The 24,980-nt window shown below is 43.9% G+C and overlaps 1 protein-coding gene across 1 annotated transcript in view; it reads right to left on the reverse strand.

Moving 5' to 3' along the window:
- Nucleotides 1–24,980, reverse strand: part of LOC135392378 (uncharacterized) — a 322,651-nt gene that overhangs the window by 280,317 nt on the left and 17,354 nt on the right. Inside the window, exons 3-6 of the mRNA XM_064623094.1 lie at nt 21,412–21,533; nt 18,363–18,389; nt 18,196–18,258; nt 18,088–18,120 (exon numbers count right to left, since the gene is read on the reverse strand). Coding sequence (XP_064479164.1) covers nt 18,088–18,120; nt 18,196–18,258; nt 18,363–18,389; nt 21,412–21,533 — 245 coding nt within the window. The remainder of the gene's footprint in view (nt 1–18,087; nt 18,121–18,195; nt 18,259–18,362; nt 18,390–21,411; nt 21,534–24,980) is intronic.

The following is a 24,980-nucleotide window of genomic DNA, read 5'->3' on the forward strand; positions in this document are numbered from 1 at the left end:
ACGCGATGCTGCGTGGCTCAAACCAAAGTACGGCAGCCCAGTTGTCGGAACCATTCGAAGATGACGAAGATGTTCCATCGCGCACCTACCTAAGGGTACATTTATGCTGCAGCATCGCTGCTGGCACATGGCACATCGCTGTTTGGCGATGACGAAACAAACACATGTATCTCTGTGGGCGCGTTCATGCTGCAGCATCGCTGCTTGCCAAAGATGCACGCCATGATCATCGCCACAACAATGCTGCCAAACATGTTTGAACATGCCCGGGGACTACCTGACTTCTGGCGATGACAGGTCAAACACAGAGCTCTCTGTTGGTGCATTTACCCTGCAGCAAGGCTGCTCGCTTATCCTCGCCGCTGCTTCACTGTTAGAAAAATTTATACCTTTTAGGGTATAAATCGCCCGTGCAATAACTCGTACCTTTTAGGGTATAAATTTATACCCTCCGGAAAGGTATATATAGTTTATACCCTAGTGGAGGTATATAATTTATACCTTTTCTTCACATAAACTGTACCCCTGCAGAGGTATATTCTAATCCCAGTTTTGTCTTTCAATCATCATCATCATCATCATCATCAATCCAGTTTGCGACAAAATTTTAGTAGAGGGAGTTGAAATAACATTTGATGAGAAGAAAAGCGTTCTTTTCGTTTTCACCACACTCACACATGCAAACTATTTGAGAGCAGCGCTCGAGTACGCCACACGAGTTCCCCATATAAAAAAAATAAAAAATAAAATAAAATAATATGAGAGAGAAAAGGTTCAAAGAGGAATACCTGTTCCGCGAGTTTGGCAGTTTTGATCGATCAAATCCAGATATCGACATCTAAAGGACAACAAATACTGATATACGGCTGGCGACTTGGCAAACTGTAGAGCATCCTTCGCCTGGCGGACAACCATATGGGTGAGAACGGCAAGATTTAATTATTTCAGGTACACATATGACGCAGTCTCAACTCAACCTATAGATTGTAGATGCAACTCTAACGAAGTATGTGTTTCTTAAACAAATTACTGTTTATCTTAAATGACACCGCTTCAACAAAAGTAAATTATGTGATTCAACACGTGGTACAAGTAAAGGTATGAAAACGATGAAGGTATAAACAGCCTGCAGTTATACCTTAGGAAGTATAGCCTCGGTTGTATGTTGTACACGAGGTATAAACACGTGATAATGAGGTATAAATATGTTACGTTATCCCTGCTTCATACCTCTTTTATACCCTGTGCACGATTGGAGGTACAAATCGGCACTTTGTCCCTTTTCTATACCCTCGAAAGGTATATATCTGCAACAGAAGGTATAAAAAAGGTACAATAGCCCATTATTATACCTTCTTTATACCTTTTTTTCTAACAGTGTTGCCGCTCTGCTCGCTGCACCTAGGAATGTAAACATGTTTGTCTTCCTGGTATCATTGATGACTGGCGTCTTGAAATCCGACCTGCGATTGGTTGTGATGAAGTCGGTTTCCTCCTTCCCACTTTTCCTCGTTTCCATCCTTCCACAGTGAACGCTGCTAGGCGACTGATATAGCGAAAGCGAGCAGCATCTTGAGCAATCTGCAGGGTAAACGCACCCTAGCGGTTATGCGAGCAGCGATGTGCTTGAAGCTGCAGCGAGCAGCGAGCAGCGATGCTGCAGCATAAATGTACCCTAAGATTCCGGAACTGTAGTCCCGGATATTCATTCGCGCTCGTGGTGTGCTGCGTGCTACTGCCCAGAAAACGTAGTGCGCGTATGATACCTAAATTAAACGCATTTCTTTTTCAGTTTGAGGCTGTAACTGTTTAGATTTTGAATAGAAGAGGATTCACGTTCATCTAGTCCAATTCCGCATTTGAAATAAAATCATACGTGGAACACTCGATCGTAATTGGTGAGGAAAGCGCTACGTCAAAATGACGTAAAGTTAGAGCGCGGGGCGGAGCTAAAATGCTAAAGAGTGCAGTGAATATTTCATCCGTATGCAAGCGCCTTTTGTTTTTGAGCGTTAGTAATTGCAAGGAGGTTTCTCTGCATAAGTTTCAATAACATAACACAAAGAAATATGCACATTTTGTACCTGTTTACGGCCCCTTTGAGAACCAAAATCGTGTCCTTCAGTCGTAAAAGAGAGATCATCTCTCATAGCTACGCTATTGATAGCACCACATTTGAAAGGCATTTAACGGTCCGTGACCTGGGTGTTACAATCGATTTTTCTTTGTCATTCATTGATCATGTCTGCTTGCTTGTTCGTAATTGTCTGCAACTGCTCGGTCTGATATCTAGAGTTATACGTGAACTTAAAAATTCAGCTTGCTTTATGCAACTTTACCTTGCCCTTGTCAGGTCTAAGGCCGAATTTGCCTCTATCGTTTGGAACCATACAGGGTGTCCCATTAAACGTGTCATTGAATTATAATAAAAAAACTACGCCACCTAGAATCATGCGGTCAACAGCATTTGTTCTTATTAGGTTTTTGCCATCTCTTAATGTGAATGTCGTGTACTCCAAGTTTAATTATGTAAATATTTGCGAACTGAACTCGGAAATTTGCCAAGTAATGGTCACTTTTTTACCCCACCAATATGAAGACGGTGCCGAATTCACTCAAGTCCATGATAATTCACAGTGATATTCACGAGATATCCCATCGGAAAAAATAGCCGAATATCATGCTTTTCGGAGCACCGCACAATAGCGCGCGATGACTTTTTGAGCGCAATCGCTCCCAGTGCGACGAAAGGAGGTTGCGATACCAGCCCACAGAGTGATAGTAGAAAAAGTAACAGTTCCTAAAATTGGGAGAGGGAAAGCATTATCACAGCGAAAGTCGGACGTGATAAGCTGTGCCTGTGTTATCTCTTTCTGCGATGTCGGGGAGGGCTAGGTTTCCAACCTCCTTTCGTCGGACTGACAAAGATTGCGCTGAAAAATTCATCGCGGGCTATTCTGTGCGACCTCCGTAGAGCATGATGTTCGGCTATTTTTTTCCGATGGAATATCTCCTGAATATCCCTGTCAATTATCATTAATTTGACTAAATTAGACACGCTCTTCACATTGGTGGAGTAAAAAAGTGACCTTTACTGGGCAAATTTCCGACTTAAGCTCGCAAAAATTTACATAATTAAACTTACGTTACAGAACATTCACATGAGGAGGTGGCAAAAACCCAGTAAGAACAAACGCCGTTGACTGCATGACTCTAGGTGTAGTTTTTTTTATTATAATTCAATGACACGTTTTCTGGGACACCCTGTATATCGTCGACGAGGTCGTCTGATATCCAGATAATTCCAAAAGGTTTATTAGAGTATTTTATGATAGGTATATCGGAAGACAATTGTACCTACCCTGCCTACCTACCTACCTACCCTACAATTTTGTACTATTTAGTTTGCCTATGTTGAGCAGGAGACGTCTTATGAACGATCTGTTGTTCTTGTATAAGCTGGTCAGTGGCCGTATTAACTGCTCTCATCGTCCTAGTAGAATTATTATTATCTTATTATCTTATCTTATCTTATTATTATTATCCGTATTATTCTACCCATCAGTTAATCAGGAAATGATCCCTACGTTTACGTATGCAGTTTCTCTTTAATGGCTTTAACAATCTGGGCATTGAAATTTCTATGAGTCTTCATCACTTTAAATGTTCTACCCATTGTCCACTTTGTAACTGATTATGTCTGATTATTTCCCGATTGTTATTTTGGTTAAGCCTGAATGAATATACAGCCAACAGCAGCATTCCGGGACACACCCTCTGAGACCCGGCTTGACATAATAGCAGAGGACTACGCAAGGAAGCAAGTTTACAGGGTGGTGTATCAAGTTCGCATCAAGAGTTATTACGAGCTAAAATAGAGGAAATTGGCAATTTGGCGCCAGTCAGTGCCACTTGGGCGACGATTTGACAAAATGTCTGAAGTATATAGATTAGGCTGGTTGGTGTAAATCCACAAGCGACCAAAGAACAATCACGAAACAACAACAGAGCGACTTGTGTGTGATCTCGTCTGTTTGTTTGTTCTTTGGTCGCTTGAAAATCAACGATTTGACCAAACACTACTTCGCAGGCTGTAGCAAAGGAAACAGGTACGGGCCGTGGACGCATAGCTATTAAGCATTGGTATATAGACTACGTAATATAACGATGATGTCTTCGATATCACGTTTATATCAAGAAATGAAATGGAAGATAAATGAAAGGACTAAAGGCTGATACCAGCCGTTTGAATTCAGCATGAGAGAGTTGCGACGATATGGCAATGAAAAAACTTGCCAAGATACGAGGCACAAACGTGAATTTGCACGGCAAGTCGCCGGCAGTCCGAACATTTACACGGCAGCAGATATCTACGAGCACTGGTGCTAAAGTCTGAGGAAAAGACATCACACATGAAAATACATATCCTTTACGGAGCCTTCATGGTACTCAACCAATTTTTCTCGAATTGCAGCACGCATAGAGAAGTCCAAGCTTCGCTTACACGTCTACCTGCAAGAAATCACCCACAGTCTTCTTCTGAAACATTGCATCACTTGCCAACTTCTTTGCGAAAAGCAAAGAAAAAGACAACCTTTTGCAACCCTGATGACGGCAGGGGGATCCAAGGAATAAACCACAAAGAGTCACTGATGTATTCTGCATAGCGAAGCATTTATCAACAACTTATGCCCCGTGTACTAGGATTTTAACAGTGGAAATTTGGAAACGGCTCCAACAGAGCCCTTTAAAACGGGCGAAACCCTTTGTATCATGATGCAAATCCGTGACGACTTATGCTATTGCCCTTCCCACTGGGATTGTAACGGAGGCGACCGCAAAATCCGTAAAATACTGCAGCAGAGCCCTTTAAAACGGGCGAAACCTCTTTAATCATGGTTCCAAACAGATATTATCAACGCCTTATGATGCTCTTCTACTGGGATTGCAACAGAGGCGACCACAAACTTTCGAAAAGGCAGCAGCAGAGTCCTGTAAAACGTACGAAACCCTTTTTATCATGGTATACAGCATATTGATGACGGCTTATGATATGCATTTCTACTGCGATTGCGCAAAAGGGGGCCGCAAAATTCGGATACGGTGGCAGCAAGGCCTTATAAAACGGGCGACACTCCCTGTATCATGGAGCGAAAGAAAGAAAGTCATCAGTAGCTTGTGCAATGCTATTCTGCTGGGGTTATATTATAACACTGACGATCGCCAAATTCGAAGCGTGCACTTTTCACCGTGCGCTTTTTTTCGGAAAATGTCTCAGCAGAACCCTCTTAAACGAGCAAAACCCCTTGTGTCACGCTGCGAAATACTTATTATCAACAACCTATACTATACCATTCTACCGAGATCATAACACAGGCGAACGCAATTATCGGAAAAGGATGCAGCATAGCCCTTCAAAACGGGCGAGACTCCTTGTATCATGTTGCCAAAGACATGTCACCAATGTCCTGTGCCATGCCCTTGTACTGGGATTGTAACAGAGGCTAGCGCAAAATACGGAACATGGGGCGGCAGAGCCCTTTAAAACGGTCGATACCCCTTGCATCATAGTTCCAAAGTCATATACGTATTCGCAACGGCTTAAGCTATTGCGCTTCTACTGGAATTATAACGGACGCGACAGCAACCCCATAAAAGCTGCAGCAGAGCCCTTTAGAACGGGCAAAAACCCCTTTAATCATGGTGGCAAAGCCATATTACACACATACAAAGACGCGACGGCTTATGTTATGCCCCTCTTCTGTGATTGTATCGGAGACTACCGCAAAGTTTGGAAGAGGCGGCAGCAGGGCCCTTTACAATGACTCAAACGACTTGCATCATGGTGCCAAAAAGATACTATGAACGGCTTGTATTGGGATTGTAACAGGAGGTATACCGCAACGTTCGGCAGCAGATCGAGCCCTTTAAAACGTGCGAAGCCCCTTTAATCGTAGTGCCAGGGCGTACCTGTACCTGTTTCCCCTGTACATGGAGAGGTCGCGTTTGAGGAAACTGCTTCCAAAACGGCACTCGCGAAGGCAAAAAGAAAAAAGAAAGAAAGAATCAAATTTGGGGTTTAATTTGGTCTGATCCAAAAATATCACAAATGTCTTCAGTTGGTTTTACAGGATGCATACGTGAAATCCAGATTTCAGAGTTTGAGCCCCGTACCATTTTCCCCTTTTGCACCCTGAGAGGTCGCGTTTGACAAAATCGCCTCAAAAACGGCACTCGAAATGGCCAAATGGCCAATTTCATCAACTTTGGGGCTTCATATCATTTGATATAGCAATAATACTAAAGATGTCTTAAGGCGATTTTGAAATATGTATATCCGAAACGCATCAAATTATCGGCGATTATGATCGGTTACTATCTGAAAGTAAGAACACGGCGAAATTATCGGTTACTATCTGAAAGTAAGATCACGGGGTTTGAACCGCGTACTTTGTTCCCTGTTGCACCCTGAGAGGTCGCGTTTGACAAAATCGCCTCGAAAACGGCGCTCGAAATGGCCAAATGACCAATTTTATCAGCTCTGGGACTTATTATCATTTGATATAACAACAATATTAAAGATGTCCTAAGCTGATTTTGTAATATGTATATCTGAAAGTAAGATCAAGGGGTTTGAACCCCGTACCGTGTTCCCATGTTGCACCCTGAGAGGTCGCGTTTGACAAAATCGCCTCCAAAACGGCACTCGAAATGGCCAAATGGCAATTTCATAAACTTTGGGGCTTAATATAATTTGATATAACTGTTAATATGAGTTATTATCCGCGCGTTAAACTTGTCCGTCTTCGTCTTTTTGTCTTCGCGTTTTTACGTGTCCAGAGGAAAATAAAGTTTGGCGTATGACGAGCGTGAAGCTCGGGACATTCCTACCCTTCACGAGATAGAGTGTGGACGTGTCTTTGGCTTGCAGTTATCTGCTGCGTAGTTAATCTGCAACAAAGGTTATGGGCTCGGCTACGGAAAGCATTAAATAGATGACCGTCAATCCTAAATATAGAAGATGGCAGAAGGATTACCTACGTCCCACTTCGAGAAGTTGGAGGGAAGCAACTACCCTACGTGGAGGTACAAGCTTACAGTCTACCTGAAGGCAAAGGGTCTGTGGCCCGCAGTTGAAAATAACCCTCCGGAAGATGATGCGCAGGGAACAGCTTGGCAGCAGAAGGATCAAGAGGCCCTGAATGCAATAGTACAGACTGTCACAAGTCAAGCCTGTTACGTCATCAACCAAGCCACCGCGAAAGGCGTTTGGTTGAAACTGCAGGAAACGAATCGAGGTCGAGTCCTGGAACGGAAGATCACCTTGAAGCGTGAGTTGAACGCCATAAAATGGAAAAAGAAGAGACCACAAGTCGAGATAATCTACCCTACCAGAGCCTCATAGGCAGTCTTATGTACCTCGTGCAAGGAACTCGTCCTGATATTGCATTCGCTGTAAATTACTTAAGCCAGTTTAACAAAGATTTCACGATACAGCACTGGAAGATGGCTAAACTTGTCTTACGTTATTTACAAGGTACGCGAAATGCTGCAATAACATACACTGCTTGTCAAGAACCTATCATCGAATATTCCGATGCGAGCTGGAACGAGGGTAGCTCAGGAAGATCAAGAAGTGCTTATGTTTTCACAATGTCCAAAGGAGCGATTAGCTGGATTTCAGTGAAACAACCAACAGTAGCATTTTCCACCTGCCAGGCAGAATATGTCGCTCTAACCGAAGCAATGAAAGAAGGAAAGTGACTAAAGATTTTTTCGGAGGAACTTGGTTTCGAAAGTTACGGTGCCCGCGCTATGACCACGAGATGTGACAATCAGTCTGCAATCACGATCATTGAAAATCCGGTCCAACACTAACGGTCTAAACATATCAACCTCAAGTACGTGTACATTAGGAACCAGCTTGAGAACGGGGATTTTGTTGTGGAATATTTACCAACACAGGACATGATTGCAGATGGGCTAACGAAACCAGTCCCAAAAGGAAAGAACATGTTTTGTGCGAACAGATGTGGTTTAAACATACAGTAAGGACTATTTAACGCGAGTGGGAGTGTGTTAATATGAGTTATTATTTGCGCGTTAAACCTGTCCGTCTTCGTCTTTTTGTCTTCGCGTTTTTACGTGTCCAGAGGAAAATAAAGTTTGGCGTATGACGAGCGTGAAGCTCAGGACATTCCTAGCCTTCACGAGATAGAGTGTGGACGTGTCATTGGCATTATCATTATCTGCTGTGTACTTAATCTGCAACAATAACAATAATATTAAAGATGCTCGAAGCGATTTTGTAATATGCATATGTGAAAGTAAGATCACGGGGTTTGAACCACGTACCTTGTTCCACTGTTGCACCCTGAGAGGTCGCGTTTGACAAAATCGTCTCCAAAACGACACTCGAAATGGCCACATGGCCAATTTCATCAACTTTGGGGCTTAATATCATTTGATATCAAATGTTATTGAAGTTGTCCTAAGCTGATTTTGTAATATGATTTTGTAATATGTATGTGTGAAAGTAAGATCACGGGGTTTGAATCTCGTCACTTGTCCCCCTGTTGCAAGGGTGAGAGGTCGCTTCCGAAACGGCCCTCGAAACAGGCAATGTTATCAAGTTGTATAGTTTAATATAAAAGCGATATAAAATACAAAACGGTATCATTTGTATATTACTCACTCAACGCAAAGTTGTCTATCCTGTCAGCCCTTTGGGTTCCGGAAAAAATGACCGTCTGCCTTTCGAACTGCTTCAGACCGGCCGTACAGTCTCAGGCATGCGTATTACGATAATACTGGGACTTAGTCCGTCGAGCGCCTTGGAGGGGAACCGTGTCTGGGTCGCAACTTTGAAGGCCCTGGGTGCATCGGGATTAACACTCCCACATCATGCCGTGGTTGGTGTGTGCCCTGGAGGACGTACTGACTAAAAATAAAAGTAGGCGATGACACTTCCAGAATTTGACTGCCTTTGTCGAAAAATTGTGGTCTAAACATGGGCCCTGCGCAAAAATCGACGGAATCCCCATAGGCGCAATGCATTAAAATTCATTCAGCCAGGGTGCACTAAGTTTATATTCTGCTAGCGCCTTTCATATCTCCAGGGGTTCTTTGCATGGCGTTCTTCTGTATTAGGCGATGGCATCTTAAAAATGTTATTCCCTTTTGCTGTTAACTGACATAAAAGCTGTCTCCCATTGAATAGGCCGCTTCCCGCATAGCGGTTGAGCATAGTGGCGGAGCGTGCTGGCGGGGCGTGACCGCGAATTTTGGAATTGTGCTATTTCAGTTGGTTGTTCGTTCTTCTTTTCCTATGAATTCAATTATATATTATATTTTTATAGTGCACTGCCCAGTAGGCTGTTGTCAGCCGTTGGTAGGCATGATAGAAATAAATCCAAACAAACAAACACCAGTCAGCCATCTTCTGCAAACAATTATTTAAACATGCATAGTCATAACCATAATCGATCTCCTCGCCAGCAAAAAAAGTTCATTTTAACATCAATACCCATAGCCACGTCATTTATGAAAATTAAAAACAACAAATTAAGGGCCCATAACCGAGCCCTGGGATACACCGAATGTAACTGATACCAAGGACGAGTAAGAGTTTTTCTGATGAGCAAATTGTTTACTACTGTCAAGATAATCGGAAAACCAGGTATAAAGCTAGTCGCTTACAATTACCTTCAAATTTAACAATAATTTCCTGTGAAAGACTCTGTGGAATGCCCTAGCGAAATCCATAAAAATAACGTCGACTCGTACACGAGCGTCTATAACTTTAGCAAGGTCATGAGTTGTATTCACAAGCTGTGTCACCGTGCTTAGACCGTGGCGAAAGCCGTGTTGACTGGTAGAGCAAAAATTCTTACTTTCCAGATATTTGGAGATATGCTTATATACGATGTGTCCAGACGGGATATCGGCCGGTAATTTGCAGTATTTAGTTTGCAACCTCGTTTAAGAATTGGAACAACCTTGGCTGTCTTCCAATCGTCTGGGAGCTCCACACAGGTGAAATATATCTTAAGAATAACAAAAAGATAGTTGGTGCACCACCGATTTCAAAAATAAGCATTTGGGATGTCGTCTGGGCATATAGTCATTTAATGTAAGGAGTAGAGGAAGGATTCCTTGCTCGCTAATGCTGAGTCGTGGCACAGCTATACTGGGAAAACTTGCACGGATAGTAAGCATCCGTCATCAACGGTAAATATACCAACAAAACGAGCAGTTAAGAGTTAATTGGTGCAAAAGGACATACGCTATCAATTTTCAAGAAACCAGGAAAGATATCGATATCATTCTGAACGGTGATTGGTTATCCGTGTGTTATTTTTCATTTTTATTTTAGGCAAAGAGGATTTAGAGAGACAGATAGAGATTTAGACAAGTAGGAGTGGAAGTACAATGTCTTCCACTCCATATTCACTCAATGTCAGAGAGAACAATACAAACATACAATAGCAGATAATTCACAAGAAACAAACGTTGTGCGACGTAGTTATGTCTGACTCTGAGCTGGCAGTTTGGATACGAATTGGTCAACAATACCAGCATTAACCACATCTGAAGGGAGCGCATTCCATTCCGCTATTGTGCGCGGGAAAATTTTTGGGCCTGAATGGTTTGGACTGCCAAGGGGGCGTTCGACGCGTAGCTCTTGGAGTGAAAGGCTGCAGGTAAGGCGCAGCATCTATCTTAAATTTGTGATGGGCGACCAGATACAAGTACTGAGACGATTTCTTCTACGGCGGGATTCCAACAACTCGAGCCAACCCCTTTCGTAATCGAGAGATGAACTCTGTCCTTCCGCATGGCAGCTATAAATAAACGTTAGGGCCTGTCTTTGGAAACTTTATAGTTTTGTGACGTTTCCCGCTTTCCCGCTAGAGGTCCCAGACAATACTAGCATAGTCTAGTATTGGCAGAATGTAAATGTTATAAGCCTTAAGCTTCGTTACGGAGTTGGCTACCTTTAAGTAATGCTTTAGATAGTCTACAGTAGTCCTGCCGCCTTTCTCACAATATTGTCTACATGAACGTTCCAGTTCAAGGCCCATGTCCAGCCCACACCCACATATTTATAGTATTTAACTGAATCTAATAAATGGCAATCAACGGAACATTGAAAAGTCTGCACAGACTTTCTTTTCGTTACGTGCATGTACACACCCTATAGTTGAAAACTATTTGTAATGCTGCGCACCAATCGTATATTTGCCTAAGGAAGTCATTTAAGAACACTTGTTCGCACCTAGAGTTCGCTTTGGTAAAAATGATACAGTCGCCAGCGAAAGGGCGAACCTCCACCGGGAAATCCTTCGTTATGTCGAGAGCAGGAAAAAGTAGTGGTCCCAGGACCGACCCCTGAAGGACTGCTGAGGCAAACTTTGAGCTAGCTTCCCCCATTTGTACCAGTTTCTGCTTGTTGGAGAGGAATAAATCACGAAGACCAATTCATCATTGTTAATGGAAGATCGCCGTTTCAGAAGTAGGTAGTCGGCTTCACGTCAGTTGAGGCAGGGATGTCCCGTCGACCTCCTGGATTTTCATTATTATTTGATATCTAGAAGGTCACCGTACATGATGACCAACAGCGTGTTAAATTAATAATTTCTATGGAATAGGTTTCGCGCAAAAAAAATCGAGAAAATCCGGCCCTGAATTCGAGTGTCTCGGTTCTGCCGTTTTGCACGCGTATATTTCCTGAGTTTTAAAAGATATTGTTGTGAATTTTTTAATGCCTTAGTATGCCTACAGGCCAGCAGTCCGAGCGCAAATTTTAGCGTGCAGGTGCAACGCTCTGCGCTATAAAAAATGGCGAACATGCTCTCTCGCGCAGTTTTGTTCCAACTTCGACGCGTGATTTCTCTGACTGTAGATGTCCCTCATTAGCATACTTGGTGTCAGTTCACTCAGCCTTTAATACTCTTTCGTCTGATATATCTATCGTGCGTATGCATTCTACAGGTATCTGCTGAAACAGGCAAATGTTGCGGCATATTTCGAAACAACAAGGATTTTGCGCGTCCGTTTCTCGAAAAGGCCCCTTTTCATTTCATTTATATTTTGTCAAGACATGGCCTGATGTTAGACGTTTTATCTGACGTAAAAAAATTCTGCTTCAAAAGGCGTACACTAGCGATTAGCGCGTTAAAACGCTGCCCTAATCTGCGTGCGTAAATGTCGGAGCCCGGCTGCCGGTGCCGCCGCGATTCCACGTCAAGAGATCTAACGGGTCAAAAGATCCATGGAGTCAAGAGATCCACCGATGGATCTCTTGACTCGGAGGATCTCTTGACTCGTCTGAGGGTTCGCCAGGCTTGTATCTTTTGACCCCTTTGTGTTACGTCGTTAACTCTAACATCGCTAAGCACAAATTACTCGTATCGAAATACGAGGGACTTGTTTTACGTGCGGTATAAATAGAATACAAATGCAGGTGGGAAATCAACATCTCATTTTTCATTTTCATTGACTTTGTAACACATAGCGCAGTCAAAGAAAAGCCGACAGTTCTCTTATGTCATTTGCGTCAAAAACAGGTGGTTGCATTGTAAGATCAACCTGTTTGTAACACAGGATTTATAGGAGTGCTGTCTTTTTTTTTTTTTTTTTTCAGCGCTTCGTGTTAGAGATTATTTCTCTTCGCGTTAGCGTGGGCTACGTACACTCACGTTGGGTGGGCCGGCTGCTGTTTCAAACACGTTGATTATTCAAACACATCGTATAGTCGAAGTGTCAAGTCGATGTTGTGGACAGACATTCTGCATGGCGGAACCGTCTGATCATGGACTCTCTCTGGGTACAAAAGATAGCTTCATATGCCCGAACATCTTTTTTTCTTTTTGTGTGTATGTGCTTTCCTGTATCAAGTTTTCCCTTAATTTTTCCCGCCGTCCACAAAAGGACAAAGACAAAGCACTTTGCGGCTGGGCTTATTATTATTGGTAAGAAACTTCCGTTCTGGCATAACGTGGGGACGGCTGCGCCAATGGACACAAAAGTACAAAGAAAACTCTGAATCCAGCAGTATACCCTGCATTTTGGGGTTGAGGTCAATGAACGTGACGGGTCAATGTTGATTGGAAAGCACAGTCAGACAGTATTTTCCCGCACGGTCAGTAAAAGAATAGAATAACGTGATAAGGGTGGGGGCCAATGAAAAGAACGCGACAATTGAATAAGTTTTAAGCCCTGCGGCCTACGATTCTTTGTAAGTTGAGCTCAATATTCTTGGTAACAAGCATCCGTTCTGGCATAGCGTGTTACGGCGCTGGGGGCAATGGACATAAACGTACAAAGGCAAAAGGGGGACTCGCCGCCGTAACCTACAGCACAACCACAGGATTTTCTCGCTTACTTTTTTTTGTGCGTGTGTGGTAAGAAGAGAGAAAACACCGAAAAGTCTTCACTGTTACCGGGCATATTCCTATGTTAATGCTACGTACAGCGCAATCGTTCTGCAGTGAAGATGGTAAGGGATAGACTTTCTTTTCTGTCGGGAATCCTGACCGGTGTGACGCTTTGACTGGTTGGATCTCTTGACCCGCTTGTCACGTGACCGGTTTGATCTCCTGACTCCTTGGATCTCTTGACCGGGTTGGAACTCTTGTCGCTTTGGATCTTTTGACTCGTTGGATCTCTTGACCGGAAGCGCGGAATGGCGGGCCTCCTGTCGATGCGCCCTTGGGCAAGATTATCTGGCCTTAGCCTTACCTGAGCTATTCGTCGGCAAACTTTTGACGTCCTGCTGAAGAAAGAATCATCGCCTGGGACTTCGTTTGTTTCCCACAAAGCATCTGAATCGTTGCCGTAAAGCCGTATTTCAACGACTAAATGGTCAGCGAAGGTAAAACCTCATTTTTGCAAGCGTACAATGTCATGCGTATGCTGTACAAATAAATATCGAGTTAGGAGTTCCTTTTCCAGGGTTCCCGCAAGTTCCTGCCAAGCTTGCTTCACGTCATTTTACGATATTTTTAAAGGTACTGTAAAGCTGCACCTATCAAATGTCATTTAGTGTGGCTATTCGACAGTCCAAGCCACCAGGACAAAAACTGCGCAAGTTTTATTCCAATCGACGGTGCACTTAATTAGAAAAGTACAATGAAAGATTACGGGCAACACTGTATTAGATATTCGAAATGAATCCGTACTCCTGACACATACGGCGGCAACCACATTGCGTGCGTATAACACTGCCCGACATAACAATCCACCACAATCCACCATAAAATCCGCCCCTGCAATCCACACAGCGATCCAGATCTGAGGATAAACCGATAAGCGAACTGAAATGAAATGCTGAGCGGTTGAAAAAAAAAAATGTGTCAGACGTTCAAGAAGCCAGACAGCGTCGGGACTTGTTTGTTCACAGAGATTCACAGAGAGAGTTTGTTCGTTCGAAAGAGGCCGCGAACAGAAGGAGCGCGCAGGCGCAGCAGAGAAGTAGGCAGAGCCTCTATCGAACAGCGGCCAGTCCTGGGTTACTTAAAAAAAAAAAAAAAAAAAAACATTGTCAACAGGGGTTTCAGAATGCATAGGTAAACACGAAAACTAATAATATGGTTACTAAAATAACGAAGTTCCGATGTAATAGTGTGTAATACCAATTTTCAGTGTTGCCCGCTGTACAGGGGGTTGTGTGACACCAGGCGTCGCACCGCTCCACTACGCCGCATCTTTCATGGCAAATAAAAAAATATTTATAGCGCGTTGTCGGTCGTATGGTTCCGCATATGGTATTTAGAAGCAACAAAGTCTCTAGTCACATCACCGGCATATCATGCTTGTCTACTGCTTTACAGTACCTTTAAGTTATGCGGAGGGCTTTCAGCACAAAACGCGTGTTCTGTGCTGAAGTTGCAGCCGTACATTTCCTCTCAGAGCTCATCACCATCGCCATAAATTGATCTGCTGTTGTTGTTCATAGCGGAGCCATACGAGATAAAAATATTAATACACCTTCCAAGACGCATATAATGCACTTCGATTTCGCTGAAAACTGGACAGTAGCCATGCTAGCGAAATAAAGCGTGCCACTGGAGAAAAACAGATTTCCATATTCACATGTGTGGTAACAGCTGGCACGGAAACGCACAGTTTTGGTGTGGTGAGCGAAGACTTGTGTCACGATTCAGCAGTCACTGTTAGCTTCCATCGCTATTGAAGAGTGGCTTGACGATAATGCTCCTGTTGCAGCTGATGATTTACATGTCGGATGGAGCGGCGAGCCATTTTATAAATCGGCATATAGGCTCTATGAGCTCTCCAAGTCTACTTTTGCGAGCGCGACATGGCTGTTCACAGGAACAGGCCACTACAAAAGTGCGTGTGACAGGATCGGTGAAATAATCAAGCACCATGCCACGACACCTAACTTACGTTCACCCGAGCAGGATGTCATCCTAGGGTCACAAGATATGATGACGTTCTTGCCAAAACACCTAAAGCGCGTCCATTTACGCCATGTGCGCGCCGAGGACGTGGTTTCTTCTAGGATGCAAAAGAAAAAGGAATGGGTAAATGTCTACCGCATCAAAGTGGCATACAAGGTTCGCATACGTGGCAAAGCAAGACATCGCCAAGTCGAGGCAGAGAAACATTCATAGCTCGCACAGTGGACAATGAATCCAGAAAAGTGACGTTTTCATAGAGACTGAGTAAAATCATTTGTCGCTGTCATTGCAAAATACTGCTTTTTCGCAGTCTTGTAAATATATCGACATAAACTACCACCTTTGATTACACAAAGTTGTCCCTTTCCTGTACACATCGACAGGAGGCCCGCCATCCCGCGGTATACCGGCAGCCGGGCTCCGACACGTACGCACGCAGAGGAGGGCCGCGTTTTAACGCGCTAATCGCCAGTGTACGCCTTTTGAAGCACAATTTTTTGCGTCGGGTGAAGGGTCTAACATTCTGCGAAGTCCTGGCATAATATATATGAAATCAAAAGGGGCCTTTTCGAGAAACGGACGAGCAAAATCGTTGTTTTTTCGAAATTTGCCTTAACATTTGCCTCTTTCAGCAGATACCTGCAGGAGGTATACGCACGATATATATATATATCAGATGAAAGAGCATTACAATCTGAGTGAACTGATACCAAGAATAGTAATGAGGGATATATACAGGCAGATAAATCATGCGTCGAAGTTAGAACAAAACTGCGCGAGAGAGCATGTTCGTCATTTTTTATAGCACAGAGCGTTGCACCTGCCCACCAAAATTTGCGCACGGACTGCTGGTGCGTAGGCAAACTAAACCATAAAAAATATCACTACAATATCTTTTAAAGCTCAGGAGATGTACGTGTGCAAACACGGCAAGACTGAAACACTCGAACTCGGGGCCGGATTTTCTCGATTTTTTTGCACGAAAACTACTCCATAGAAATGATTCATTTTACCGCTGTCGATCATCATATTTGATGAGCTTCAAAATATAAAAAGATAATGAAAATCCAGGAGGTCGATGGGACCTCCCTGCCTGAACTCGAGACGTCACGCCGGTTTCACTGACGTGAAACCGGCCAGGTGCTATCTTGTCGAAGGAATTGGACAGGACAGTAGGAATATGACTTCCGGCTGCCCATGTGAATTAATGGTGGCTACTGGTTGGTAATGGTGGGTACTAGCTGCGTGATGGTAGATACCCCTTTCCGAAAGCCGTGCTTTAATGGGGTAAAAAAACTGCTGTTGTTCTGGTGGTCCACCAAGTTCTTGTAGACTAATGTTCGAGAATTTTGCTGGAAACCGGTAAGAGCGAGACCTTGCTGTAGTTTGCAGGTTCAAGAGTATTACCAGACTTGAAAACCGGAATTATTTTTGCTTGTTTCCACTGGAGAGGTATGCGTTCTGTTCCTAACGACTTCGTAAAAATCAATTCAAGATAGAAGCTGTACCATTCAGCGTACCTCTGCAAAACGTATTATAGAGGTGCCGTCCCGCTCTGTTGCCTTTTTGCCATTGAGAGTTAGCGACGAGTTTAGGATACCTTGCCCTGACACTGTAATTTCTTGTATGCAGCAAAGGTTATCTACTGTAAAAGACGCGGTGAAGCAGTGCGGTGAACTTCCGTATTTATAGTGTGGTCTATTCGCTCGTCAGGTTCTGCTCACATAAATGTCAGGGAGCTGTGAGCAATTATCCACACGACATGGTTCACTGTTATGCCAGAGGCCTTCCGTCCACTTACAGAATCCATATATGATCTTGTTGAGTCATTGCTGTTCCCTGATTTCGAGGCGTCCTATAGGATATTAGACGCCCGTCCATCCATCCATCGGCACCTGAGTGTTTGTGGTATATGACGCCCTGCTGTAGTGAACGACCATTCTAACGTAGAAATTTAGAGCGATCGCATAAATGCATTCAGATGGCGCTCTCGGAGTGGTAAATCTCCTCTCTTGTTCCATCAAAAGCGACGAGTGTTGCAACTGTAAATGTTGTCCCAAAGTGGGTAGAATAATGTTCGTTTGGGGATTGGCCAGACTGTATATCCTCGTCGAGCTTCTTCACGAACGTTTATTGCGTGCAACTAGTGCGGGAACCTTCTTTGCTCTAAGTGCACACAGAAGTCAATGTGTTTGCTGCAGTTTGAGGGGATTATTAAACGTTTCGTTTTCCTTGGTGCAATAAAGCCTTGAGCTTGAGGACACGTAAAAGACGTACGCACACAAATGTCTTTTACGTGTCCTCAAGCTCAAGGTTTTCTTGCACTGTGAATCTTTACAAGCTAGCCGCCATCCTCTCCGTAATCCTTGTTACGTCTGTTTTTTTATTGTTTTCGCTATACCCCGGCAAAATTCCTTTATCGCTATGCTCGCCCATGCTCAATGTGCAGAGTGAGCTGAGCACAGTGAGCAAACGGAGAAGTAAATGAGGATGAATGAGTAAACGGAGAAATGAGCGACGAGTTAGTGGGCATGAGTGAACAAACAAGGAGATTAGCAGAATATGAGTGAGCATGCGTGAGCAGAAGTCGCAAGTGTCGATCAGTTATCACTAGTTACTTGGACAGATTATTCCTTATATTCAGTTCCAGCAACCTACTCACGTTCTGCATCGCCGTCCAATTTCGATGGATCCGCTAAAAGTAAACACAGACAGATCACCAGGGTACTTCATGAAAACTTGATATCGGCACGATAATGACGAAACATACCGTCAAATATCCTGGCGCGTGCTGGCGTCCTCGTAACGGACGCGGGCAATGGTTCTACAATATCTGCGAAGTACACGGGGCGAAAGCATTACGAAACGATCGAATAATAAGAAAAGGATACACGCTTTCTGGGAGAGCGTGCAAGGTCCACCAACTGCGGTACTCACCTGTTTCAGATGGCCAAGATCCGATTTCTGAAATGATAACATAACTTCGTGAATGCGAAACAAATGAACCATATTATGCAATATGGCAGATTATGCAAATGCGGATGATTATTGCAAATTTGAAATGGACACGTGGTAAGGTGATTGTAACTGGTGTTCCTCGAATAACGCCCACGACATATGTGTAGCATATATGTACAGCTTGAGACAAAAACGTTGTAGTGCACGCACACCCATAGATGAGCTGGAAGGATGTCAGGGAACCGGTTCTTCGCCAAAGATCGACCCAGGTTAACGCAAAACTATCGCGTTGTGGCGCTCTGGACTGTTAAATCGTGTACACATTATTCTGTTCAGTTCAACAGATCTGATTGAAGGGGTGTCTTGTGAGGAACCATTGTATGATTAGGGAGTTCTAAGGATAGGGTACCCCAGCAGTTTTGATGCCTCAGAGAAATAGAGTGTCGTCACTGTGCACGCTCAGAACTCAAACAATGTCTTGCTCGTTGCGCAGTGACGACTCATAATTTCCTCGGTGCCCCAAAACACTTTTATATCGTATTCTAAATATTTCTTTTGAAGAGGATTTCAACGTGAACTATTCCTCGACGAGTGTGTTCTGGTATCCACGTAAGTGTTTCGCCCTACCCTGTTTCAATGAAAGTTGATTGCGGGGACATCAACCACGTAATTGGATGTAATCTGATACTACATCACGAGTCAGACATTAAGGCCAGTTCCCACATATAGCGCTTTCCTACATAGCGCTAGAAAATTTCGCTATATTTTCCTCCTCGCATTGCTGCGAACCGCTATAAAACCACTCTTGTCGAAGTTGAGCCCCGGTCAACTTTTCTAGCGCTATATTGAGCGGTGAGTCTGTGTTAACCAATCGTAAAGCGTCTTTCAGCCGTGACGTCGCGGAAGCTGGGGTTTGTTTTGCTTCCGATCACTCGAAGCAGCAAGGCGGGAAGGCGACGACGACGTGAAAATGGCCACGAGTTTCAGCGCCCGTGCATCTGCCAATTCATTGCTGTTTGGTTACTATAGTTCGGTATCGCGATCACAGCACCGAAAGTGTCATCCACGTTCATGCTACGGATATCCGACGCGGACAATAAACAATCACGGTGGTACCGGTGCATCACGTCGCAACGAGATATCCCGTGACTGCAGCAGGATAGCGCTCTGTGCTCGGTAGTATGTGAGAACGGCAACCGGAAAAACAGCGCCAGATTTTGAGCGCTATTTTCTAGCGCTATAAAGCGAAGTGATGTATGTGGGAACTGGCCTTTAGTATGAGTGACCCCACATGGTTGGTCTGTACTCTGTAGATGGATTGTAGCCACTCGGGTTTTTTAAACTTCGCTTTGATTCTGTGCTTGCGCCGCAAAGCAACTGTGAGTATGAAGGCCGTATAGACGTGGACAAACGATAATAATAATGGTACTGCGATGTTACACGTAAGGTTTGTCTGCGCTGTGTGGCGACATGTTGCATGTGCCGCAGTTGCGGATAATTTGGACCACCTGGGGTTCTTTTCACGTGCGCTGGAAATCTCCGACACACGGTGCTGGAACCAATGTTTGCTGGAACCAAACCTGAGAGAGAGGAGCAAGGGAAAGGGACGCCGCCGCTTGTACCCGCGTGGGAGAAGTCGCATGTGACTTGACACGAAATGGTGGAAGTACCGTCCCGCTGCAACCCTGGGTAGGAAATTCTACCTTTTTTTCTTAGAGTGCACTTTGCCACGAGAGCTGCTGTGATTTAAATTTGCACTGAAATCTCAGCACTCGGTACCCCGTATGTAACATCCTTCCCAGTAGAATAACATGTCCGAGGAACCTGTACCATTGCACTGGTACCATTGCATTCCTTCAAACGTTACGTTACATTCCCGGACGCAGCGTAACTTATTACACGCTTCTGGCTGTGTCAGATTACCCTTCAGGATTATTCTCCGTTTCTTTCCTCCATTGCTGAGATATTTGCGACACGAGGTGTTATTTCACCGCAAATTATCTGGTCTAGTGCTCTTCTGCGATTGCTGGTATTTAGTTTCGAAAGTTTGTAACACATGCCTTGTGTTGGGGAGCTGCGATTTTAGTTTCCTTGTCATCGTTTTGTGGCGTAGAATTCAGCAACGCTCCTGTTCTTTGTTGTTCTGTTCGTAGTAGCGTTAACAAAGAACCAAATGATTGTGAGTTTGCTTGTAGTTATAAAGTTGCTTAGTAAATGTAGTGAAAAACCCTCACCGCTTTAGACATTGAACATAGGGGACACTGAATACGATGTGCAGATCCCGACAAACGTTTACGGAACACCAGAGCGACGTATTTCTTGATCGGAGCGACACCCTAGCAGGGAGTGGACACACTTAGGTCGATTCAGTAGTCAGAGTGGTCACCGAGCACGCCAGACGGCGTCAAACAACATCATTGTCATCACTTCCGTCCAATCGTACAGTGACTTCAATCCATTATCCCGCTCGTTACGACTTCAGTCCATTGCGACTTCGATAATTTTGCATGATTTCCACTGGTCAGTGATAATTTCATCGTCTCGCGTATACTGCCCCTGCAACAAGTGACACATCGAAATCTTCCTGATTAGTCGCGCTTGCAAGGCGGAGCCGTATGACAGGTTGCAGATAGAATTGCAGGAGAAATCGCTTGTGAAGCGATCGGCTCTGCAACTCCTGCAACTCGGGTTTCGCAGCCACAGCTTCGCCGTCACACGGTGCAACTTGGTGGCGCAACCTGGTTGCGCGCACCAAATGTTGCATCGTGTGAATCGACCCTTACTGAGAGGTGCATGGAGTACCCTGTCACCTGTTTGTAACAAAGTATCGCTGCGATAGATATACACACCACTCCGGTGTTACGTAAACTTTTGTCGGGACCTGTAGAGTTCCAGTTATATTTATAATTTTTGGCTTCTAGCACTATACCAAGTAAAAGACGGTTCCTTAAATTTCCTGCGAAAACACTAATACAAGACACTAATATGACTAATACGACTGCTAGCGGGCAGAATATACTGTACGTACGCAAACTCTTCACGAAGAAATAGCCGGGGACCGATACCACCGCAACGATGGTGAGAGCAATTACGGCGCTTCCGACGTAGAAAGCCCAGTCGCATCCTTCGTTGTCGCTGTCCGAAGAACGCCTAAAGATGGATGTGGAATTTCCCAGTTAGAGAATCAGGAGAACCAGCATGTGTGAGGTTCGCTGGCGGTGGGGAACTTGGAAGTTTATTGTTGTCTGTTTCTTCGCTATCCCGTATCACTGTGAAAGCGTTATTGGGAAAACAGCCACTGTCAAGGATGCGTAAGTCTGACCGTGCGTTACGCGCAGTTTGATGTTTGTCGTATTATTCAGTTACTCTGATCGGGTTTTCTTAAGCCTAAGGAACTATGCGAAAGTTGCGTCGAGGCAATTCCGGCACTAGAAATGTTTCGTTCGTGTCCCTCCGTGGGTCACCCATCCGTTCCATGAAACCATTTTAATGAAAATTTGCGACATCACTAGGCTTCGAAAGGGAAAAAAAAAGAGAGAAAACTCACGGTGCTTGATCAAAGAGCAAGGATGTTTCAAGGAGATTAACAGCTAATCCTAGCACCATAATCAATATCATTAGGATACATTCACCCCTGCTTCCACGAAAGGGCCAATCGCGAATCGCATTGTTTATTGTTTCGTGATGTGTGTATGCATAACTTGATATACAGTCAGTAGCCTCTATAGCAAGCCAGTGTGTGTGGGACCGCCTCAATAAAATATAAATGTCATCATGACGTTGGTAGACAGACTGAAACCGAAAGAAATCGGAAGGGGAGGGCTGGGTTCCACGAATGAGCACTTGTTCGCTGCCTCCCTTTGAAAGAAAAGCAGGTCCAAAAAGTCGCGTGCACTTTCAGAGACCACCGTAATCCCCTCAAGACCGTGCCTTTTAGACGCGACCTTGTCCGTCCCTAGCTTTGAGCTTAGATCAACTCTACCAAATTGGTGGCGCTGTTGAACAGTATGATGTCATTTGTTTACAAACCGGAAGAGATCTATTGATGCAGCAGGATACAAAGTCCACATACTTCTGTGCAGTTCTGTCCATTTTCTTAAGCTCTCTGTGTTTCCTGTGCTACTTCCGCAGCTGCCCTGGGGGAGATTCAACCCACAATTTGGGAAAGAGTACTTATTTCGCACCCATTCACCATGCCCAAACCACAATATGACAATATGTGATGCCTGTTCGTTCAGCCTTTTACAAACTTATTTATACATACTGTAGCCATTATTATGGCTATGGCAGGAGCGAGCAGTCTCCAAAGATTTGTTCAAGGTATGTTCCCTGTTTCCACCACGAATAGCATTCTGTTTGGCAATTGTAGAAGGCAAAAAGCTGTACTTGATACCTGAACAGATTGCACAATATTCAGATGATGTGCACAGCCTAGTGAAGAAGATCCTGGGAGGACAAAGTATGGATCCTCTAAGCTGATCCTCAGCATACTGTTTAGTGATTAACCTAACAGCCTTCAACTGAACCATTTCTAAACCGTTTCCAAGGCGCTTTGTACAAAGGTTTTGTATGCCAGCAGCGTAGTGTCTGCGAAACGTAGTTTTCGTGTGCATTCACGAAAACAATTAGTTTAAGAGCATTAGAAGACACATAACTAATGTGTCATTTTCACTAGCGATGGGAGAGGAGGTGTACAGCCAACTACCTGAAACCCTCAACTCAATTAATAGTAGGACCAAAATTACAAGGGAATATATTGAGGTTTGTCTTGTTCACAAAAGACATCATTGCGCACTTTGCAAAGTTCACAGGTAGTTGCCATGGCCTACATCAATCATAAACACTGAAAACGACTCATTGAGCGTAGTCGGTCCGCGGTACGGAAAGTGAAACGCATCATTGCCCATTGTGAACATGGCCATGCAACAGTGCTTGCGGCTATGCATTTCTCACTAGTTTCTTTGATCACTTTGCTATGAGATGACAAATGCTTTGCCAATTCAAGAACATAATTATACTTTGGAACAACTTGTTTGCAAAGCATATGTACTCGTATGCACTTCCTTTAATCGCTCCAGGGGTCTTTCTCTCCCGTAACATATCTCAGCAGCTTGCCTATCATGGAATATCTCAGCAGATGCAGCATGTCATGTAGGCAGTATTTGGTTGATATATCCAACAAGCAGAGATATCAAATCTGCCAAAACGGTGTGCCACCTGTCCGTGTAAAGACGAGCCGCTTAGATGGAATAGGTATAGCACCTTGATGTTGAATGCAAGAAGTTACAATGTTGATAATGTTGAGAAGTGACAACATATATGTCATGGGTTAAATAGAGCTGTGTATCATACACATCAGAAGAATGCCAACACTTCAGTGCTTTACATTTACCTGTTATTCCAATGTTTACTCTCCCTTCTATTGGAATTATGTACTTCAGCCTCATTTTTGTATTATTAAATTTTAATCTGGCAATCCTTTCACACGTCTTGTGATAGACAGGTTAGCAATGTAAGCGGTGTTTATGGGCCTCTCACAACCTGCATTTTTATGTCTGAGGTTCTTTTTGTGACAAGGGGGCAAGGGTGCCGACAACGTGGCACACGTTCACAAAAATGCAGAACCAGAGACACACGCAAATAAAAAACAAATTTACAGCATAACACGGTCCCAATCATTTTCGTGTCCGTTTTTCATGTTCATTTCTCTGTTTATGTTTCTGTGTCGTCTGTTCTACATTTGTTAATTTTTTTTCGTGTGTAACTTCTGGATTTTTAGCCCAACAGCAGTTGCTGTAGAGGATGCTGAGAATATGTGAAGCATCCCCAGAAATTCTGGACAGCGACGCATTGCGCCATCTTGTGGCCGCCAATCGAAACTAGTCAAAAATACAATGGGAAAGTAAGAAAAACTGCTGTATCTGCCGTTCTACTTAATATATCCAATTTTTCCCCGGGATATAGTATCAGGGAGCCCTTCTGAGCCCATTTGAACAGAAATCATAGTTGGGTACCAAATGGCATCGGTTCCCTAGAGGTTGAGCATTTTGGACGGCGAATACATGGAAGGTATAGGAAAAGCGCACCAACGGGACAATATTATGAATTAATATCTCCTGCTGTGATGAAGATATCACATTTTTCTTCGGGATATAGGTTCAGGGCTAAATGGGGAATTAAAATATATTGTTACCTTTGCGGTAGTCCTACCGCCTGCGGTTCCCTGGGCCAAAAAAGTCTCAAATGACAGATGTACACGAGAAGATATGTTTGGCTTGACCGCAAAGAGCGAAGGCATAGCGTGCAAGCCGCCTTCAAGGGTTGCTGATGTCGGCTGCTGAGCTTGCGGTATTGGGTGTGGTTATGTTTTCCTTTTTTTTGTGTGTGTGTTTTGTTTAATCCTCTGTTGATGGGCGCATGTATTGACAAATGCCGTAGTTAGTCTCAAGAGATGACTTGCGCTATGCGACATTGAATTAATTAACTAGAATTGGTTAACTATTTATTTGATGTCACTTTCTGTTCACTAGTTACTCACTTTAATCCGGTAAGTGGTACTTATGTGGATAATCAATGAATGAGTTCATAATGAAGTAC

The sequence above is a fragment of the Ornithodoros turicata genome, chromosome 4, assembly GCF_037126465.1.
Source record: "Ornithodoros turicata isolate Travis chromosome 4, ASM3712646v1, whole genome shotgun sequence".
NCBI classification, from domain to species: Eukaryota; Metazoa; Arthropoda; class Arachnida; order Ixodida; family Argasidae; genus Ornithodoros; species Ornithodoros turicata.